This window comes from Sinocyclocheilus rhinocerous, unplaced genomic scaffold, assembly GCF_001515625.1.
Source record: "Sinocyclocheilus rhinocerous isolate Xijiao unplaced genomic scaffold, SAMN03320098_v1.1 scaffold504, whole genome shotgun sequence".
Taxonomy (NCBI): domain Eukaryota; kingdom Metazoa; phylum Chordata; class Actinopteri; order Cypriniformes; family Cyprinidae; genus Sinocyclocheilus; species Sinocyclocheilus rhinocerous.
In genome coordinates, this window is record NW_015645076.1 from 415,200 (window position 1) to 422,288 (window position 7,089).

The 7,089-nt window shown below is 36.9% G+C and overlaps 1 protein-coding gene across 1 annotated transcript in view; it reads left to right on the forward strand.

Annotated features, from left to right (window-relative positions):
• LOC107705539 (kalirin-like) overlaps window positions 1–6,256 on the forward strand; it is a 93,587-nt gene extending 87,331 nt beyond the window's left edge. Inside the window, exons 45-48 of the mRNA XM_016508848.1 lie at window positions 1,746–1,931; window positions 2,029–2,200; window positions 2,282–2,448; window positions 4,996–6,256. Of these exons, the coding sequence (XP_016364334.1) occupies window positions 1,746–1,931; window positions 2,029–2,200; window positions 2,282–2,448; window positions 4,996–5,214 (744 nt within the window). The 3' untranslated portion in view covers window positions 5,215–6,256. The remainder of the gene's footprint in view (window positions 1–1,745; window positions 1,932–2,028; window positions 2,201–2,281; window positions 2,449–4,995) is intronic.
• Window positions 6,257–7,089: the final 833 nt, after the last annotated feature.

Consider the following 7,089-nt stretch of genomic DNA (forward strand, 5'->3'; position numbering starts at 1 on the left):
GAAACAATAATGTACAGTATGTGGAAAATAATGTGTTTTTTTTACTTTAAACCGCATAAACACATTTCATTACACCAAATACACAAAATAATGTTCTTTTTAGCAGCATCATATGACCCCTTTAAGTAACTAATAAAATAAGAGTCAGAACAGTGTGTGTTTATTGAATTGTAAACCCTTTTCTCACTAAAGCTGTGCATAAACATATGCTCTGCACAGCAAGCCTTGAAGGAACAAATATGCTTTCATAAATCACTCTGAACGTTGTCCTCATTCAGTCTATTACAGTTTGCATGGTTGCATGGTGGCCCTGTTTTTATTATATATATATATATATATATACATACATTTATTTATTTATTTAACAATAACAATGCTATATGGACAGATTATTATCCTATTTTAAGTTTCTTTGTTTTATTTGTTATTTGAAGGACTTTTTGAAGTACAGCACTAAAGCAGGTCTGGACTGTAAAGAGACAGAGGTAGGTCACTAAAGCAATTCTATATTAATATATATAAATTCTATAGACCACATACACTTCTATCTTTAGTGTCCTGTCATGTTTTGACATTGCTGGTCTTTAATTTCTGTCCTGCAGAAAGCAGTTGAGCTGATGTCCCTGGTGCCCAAACAATGTAACGACATGATGAATCTTGGACGATTGCAGGGCTACGAGGTAAAATCACCTCTTTTGAGGTACATAACTATAACTATTACAATTACAAATGTAGTCACAAAGGTGAGTTACATTTGGTTGACTGCCAGAAGCAGTGAGTGCCAATGTAAAATTACACTGACAGATAATTTCTCAAAGAAACTTGATACATCTATTAGTGTAATAATAGAGTTCTATCATTATGCTAACACATTAGGTTTATACTGAAACTTCAGTTTGCCTTAACTGGAATGTTCACTAACAACGGACCAATCAGCTGTAAGTTTGACGTAATGGACTAACAAACTAATGAAGTTCCAAATAGTAATGCAGAAAAATGCAGTTATTTTATGTGTCAAGAGAGAAAGTCCTGAAAAATTGCACAAGCTGCATCCAAGAAGTGTAAACTGCTACCTAAAGATGGCATAAAAGTCACAAAGTATTTAAGCTTGTTTCTGCTACAGGATAAAAAAAATAAAAAGGTAATTGCAAAATTTTTTCTTGCAATTTTGAGTTTATATCTCACAATTCTGAGGGGAAAAAAAGTAAAAATTAATAAACTCAATATATCACAATTGCTTTTTTTAGATTTTACTCTGTGGCAGAAACAAAAAAAAAACACTTGTAAGATGTAAACTGAATTCTGAGGAAAAAAAGTCAGAATTGCGAGATGTCGACTCGTCATTGCAAGTTTATAACAATTCTGAGGTAAAAAAAACCCCTCAAAATTAGGAGGTGTACTTACGAGTTTATAATTAAAGAGAAATAAACTCGCAATTATGAGAAAAAAAGTCGGAATGGTAAGATAAAAAGTTGCAATTATCTTTTTTATTTTTTATTCTGTGGCGGAAACAAGCTTCAGTAACACAGATGCACAGGCCACATATACACACACACACCATTCTACAACCAAATCTGCTTTCAAAAATTCAGACAGTTTGTCTGAGGTGCAGTGCTGGAAAACCACAGAAACAGAAGTACATAACCTTGACTTTCTTGAAATATCAGGCGATGAAAAGGTGCAGATATACTGCATCTATCAGTGCTTTGATGATTGTTTAGGATTGCTTATGTTTGTTTGCACAGGGGAAGTTGACAGCTCAGGGGAAGTTATTGCAGCAGGACACGTTCTTTGTGACAGAGCAGGACTCTGGCGTTCTGTCCCGCAGTAAAGAGCGCAGAGTGTTCCTCTTCGAACAGATCGTCATCCTCAGCGAGCTGCTTCGGAAGGGCTCGTCAACACCAGGGTACCAGTTTAAAAAGAGCATCAAGGTACATTCAGCACAAGTTGATACAAGTTCGGTAAGAAACAAAATACCCAACTTGAAATAAAGTCTTAAAAGTTGTATTTGTGTGTTGACCTGTGCAGGTGAGCTACCTGAGCATGGAGGAACATGTGGACAGCGACCCCTGTAAGTTTGTGCTGTCATGTCGTGGCTCATCTGAACGACTGACGCTACAGGCCGCTAACATCGACATCAAGAAAGAGTGGGTTCAAAGCATCCGAGAACTGCTGGACATGCAGATCAACTTCCTCACGGGTGAGCGCATTATGAAGGTGGCAGTTGGTATCTTCAGTTGCTGGTTCATTCATAACCTGCTCCTCGTCTGTTTTTCATCAGCTCTCCAGAACCCTCAGGAGTACCAGAAAAAAGAGAGTGGAGGTTCTTTGAGCAGGCAGCTGTCCAATAGCAGCCGTTCCTCGTCCTCTCACCCCTCCACCCCCCTCAAACCCAACACCGCCCCCAACGGAAGCCCCACCCACAAGCCCAATAAGCATGTAGAGGAGGTGAGCATGATTCAGAATATTACATAAATCGCACATCAATTAATAACTATGACTGTCAATCAGTTAGCAATATTTTATACATTTTCTAGAAAAAAAAACTTCATATATAACAATGAATTAATCAAATTGCTCACAGGTAGTAAGAAGGAGTAAGAAGTAAGAAGGAAGTGCTCTGATTGTTGATAAATTCCATCATGATGGTAGGAAACAATGAAAAAAAAAAATGTATGCCCACTAGGACAGCATTTATTTGATCAACAGTAAAAACAGTAATGTTGTGAAATGTTATTACAATTTAAAATAACTGTTTTCCATTTTAATACATCTTTTGTGGAAAATAATTAATTTTTTTGTTCAGGATTATTTGACGAATAGAAAGTTCAAAAGAACAGCATTCTTTTAAAATATAGTTTTTTGTGACAATGTAAGTGTTTACTGTCACTTTTGATCAATTTAATGTGTCCTTGATGAATAAAAGTAAGTATATATATATATATATATATATATATTACGGAAAGTATATATATTTTTTTTTTAATGGTAGTGTAGCTGCCTTCATATATTTTAGGGGGCTCATCATATTTTGGGGTCTTTAGCATCAAAAAGGTTAAAAGCCTTGCACCTAACCATCTTTCTCACCACTTTCACACCTACTAAATGATCTGAACTCTGACGTCTAACTTTTGTCCACAGCAAATGCTCTAGAGTGAAAGCCTGTGTGACAGGAGACCAATTACCTCAATAGCATTCTGTGCTTAAACAGCATTGTGTAATCTAACTAAATCAATTAGTTACCCAGACCATTTTAATTAGCGTCTCATCCAGGCCAGATAGATGTAATTAAACATAATTGGTTCACACTACACTAGTCGCTGCAGTCTGTGCATGCGTCTCCTTGCTGAACTGGATGTGCCCGTGCTGCAGTGCTGTGAAGTTCCACTCTAATTGTCTTTGAGGGGAGGAGAGATGCCTGCTAGTTATTCTTAGTGGGGGGAATGGCCTAGATTTCCAGCTCTGCCCGTGTTCTGTACCTGTTTCTCCTCTCTGCAGGGTCTCTTTCTTCTGTTCTCGCTTTCTGTCTTTCTTGTTCTCTTTCTTCTCGCCGCAGTCTCTCTCTCTCTCGCTGGTGAGCTTGTATCTTGGCCTTGGCACACCCTGCTTTTTTCTGTGTCCCTAATCACACGGTCACTGAAAACCAGACTGAAGGAGCTGCTTGCTACTTTTTATTTTTTAATGTCTAAGCTTTTCACCCAGCTATTTATTTCTCATGCCAGGTCAAAGGTTGACAGTGAGGAACAGACTTTCCTCTGTGTGAAGCTTTGTCCTGTAAGCTTTTCACCCAGCTATTTATTTCTCATGCCAGGTCAAGGTTGACAGTGAGGAACAGACTTTCCTCTGTGTGAAGCTTTGTCCTGATTTGTCAGAAGTGTTCGACCGTATGATTGAAGGACATTTGTTAAAGTCAATGTATTTAATTTGTTTAAAAAAAATGATTTGATTTCAATTCACAAGCTTGCAATTCAATTCTACTCCGATCTTGATTTGATTAATTTGGAGATATTTCTAGCCAGAAGAAATCAAATTGAATATAAGGCAACGTTCTCAAGGGAAAAAATCTCTATAAACTGTAATGCAGTAAATTACTGTAATCTGTAATAATAACGGTTAAAATTAACAACTGATTTGAATACATTTAAATTGCACATAAGGCATTTTTTATAACATCTATAAAAGCGTTTTAATCACATCTCTACTCCAATTCATTTTTTGAAATATAAACATTTGTTTTTTTTTAATATAAACAGGTTGGCTGTCATAAAAACTTGTTTTTATTATGGATTTATTTAAACATATATTAAATATTGAAGAACAGGTTATGTAGAACTAAAATGAATATGTAATATGCATATTTAGCTAAATGCTCTTTCTAGAGTTAATTTTTCTAGCTAGCTAGCTATGGACTGGCATTTCTGAGGTAAATGTAACGTACGTGACATTGTTTACAAACGGTTTAATTGACATCTATTTCAGTTAAAACTGATTAAGAGATTACATGAGACATGATACATTTCTGTAAGTTGTACTGTATCTTTCAGCATACCTTCTGGTGTTCATTCATGTTTATTTTGTGCTGCAGCTACTAGTAAAGAGGAAGAGATGATCAGTTCACGTGCGTTTTAGGGCCACCGCCCGATTTGAGGTGGTGACAAAGTGCGCCAAAACTGTATTTATTGTTTGAATTTCATAATAAAATTGACAGAATTTGAAAGCTGAGACTTTGTTTCATATCAAAAGTAACAAAGTTCAAAGCCTATTGTGAGTTATTGGATGGGAGGTGGGCTACAAATAATCTTTAGTTAAGTTTTATTCATGCATCAACTGAAAACAGCGTAGATAAAAGATTGATTTTTGGGATTTAAGAACCAGTATCGGTTCATCAAAATGAAAATGGATTAAAAGCGATATTTTCAACCCATGTATATTCTTCATCAGAATGTTTAGTCTCATGTTTTGTGATCTTCAGATGTTTCGTTTTTGTGTTTCCAGGAGTTGGATGAGGGGGAGTGTAACGGCCTGTCATTGGTGCTAGTGACGCAGGATTACAATGCCGTGAAGGAGGACGAGATCTGTGTGGTAGTTGGTGAGAAGGTACAGATCCTGGCGTCCAATCAGCAGAACATGTGCCTGGTTTACCGACCTGCAAACAGCCAATCGCCTGCTGCAGAGGGCTGGGTACCGGGTCACGTGCTCTCTTCGACTCGGTAAAGCCACGCCCCCTCAACACCTTGGAATAAACCACTACTCACATTCACCATTCAGTTTCACCAGCCTACTCTGGGAAAGCATGCCACTCAACCTCCTGCTAAGCTACTGTTGGTCAGTCAGAACAGGAAGTGCCGCCCCTTTCCCCTGCCACCGTACAGTTGAGGACTAAAGATGCACGCTGCAAAAAATGGTGCGATATCACCTCCCATAGTCAATATGGGCAAAAAAAAAAAACATTTAAAAAAGAAAGCTCAAGAAAATATATTATATTGCTAATAATGAAAAAAAAAAGATTGTATTGTATAGAGAGGAAACTAAGGTGAATTTGTCAGTGAATTACGTGTGGATGTGTATGGATGTTAACGTCATCCTTTCTCATCAACATGCTCCATTACGCGCAACAGACTGTTTTTAAATGGGGCTCTCCCCTTTTCCCCTGTTTGTCTATGCCAAGTCATTTGCACACTGTGTATATTTTCTTTTACTGAGATTTTATTTTTGGTAAGTTTTTTTTTTCCCCAAGTGTCTTATTTTTTACAGCTATTAGGTGTGGCACATTTATTATTTCTTTTCAGTTCTGTCAACCAGTTCAGCGTTCTGTACAAAGTATTCTGCACTTTTCCAACAAATAGTTGTGCAATATCACAATCGTCACAATGCTCATAACTGTACTTGTAACTAAAGATTTAAATGTATTATTCTGTATCATTTTAAATATGTACATAATATTTTTGACATTGCCATAATAGATACACAGCAGAGCAAAATGGTCCCTCTATTCCTGTCAGGCTCAAGAAAAAAAAAAAACTAAACTAAACTAAACCCTGGTAGTCTGCGCTGCCTCCAAAACCCAGCCCTCTGATTTTTACATTCGACATCATCAGATTTAGTATGTAATAAGTTATCATCTGAATCATATCAGAACAGATGTTTACTCAAATCAGTCGATTAAAAATGGATGTTGTTGATTTCTGAAGAGTAGTCTCTGCTGTCAGCATTCAGATCTCAGATATACGTGTAAATATGCGTTAAAATAAAATAATTCTAGCAGGTATTTCACTTGTTAAACTCTGGAATGTTGTTCATAATAAAGGTGACAATTTTTCATCTTGGAAATTATGCGTTCTGTATCATTTGAACATCTGTGCATCTATCATTAGCTGCGACAGAGCTATTGTGGTTAAAATGTGAATATAAAATTTCAGTCTATATTAGTATTAATAAGAGTGCTTTAAATGCAGTCAACTTCAAGAATATACAAATTGTCTCAGTATCACAGTAGTTATTGCATGGGCATGTTACAGTGAAAATACAGTAAGTACTCCTAAAGAAAAAATAAATAAATTGTTAATGCAGTTGCCTGTATATTTACATGCAATACGAGTACACATGAAAAGCGCACAAACATTGCTGTCATCTACATCCTGCTCTCTGTCCCAGTGATAACCATGGTCAGGCAAAGGGAGCACTTTTCCCTTATTAAAACAATAAGGGGGAAAATTGATTAAAGTTTAGGATTTAGGATTCATGGATTTAGTTGTTTGAAATAATGTACTATGATATGATCTGAAGATTGACATAATGCCGAGTTCACACTGCACGATTTTCAAACTCGTCGGATCGCCGTTGTTTTCACACAGCGTGACTATCTGGGGTAGCATTCAGTTGCTGCTGTGTTCACATTGCACGATGGATCGGCGACAGGGGGTTTCACATTGCATGACTTCACAATAGGAAGAATCGCCGACAGCTCTGTCTGGTCCGCAAACTACGTTTCACAACAAAACACACACGAGAAGTGAAAAGGAAATAACGCGAGAACCCGCGTGCGTCAGACCGGAGTTCTCCAGCGAGACTGTAATTATTAAAAAAAAT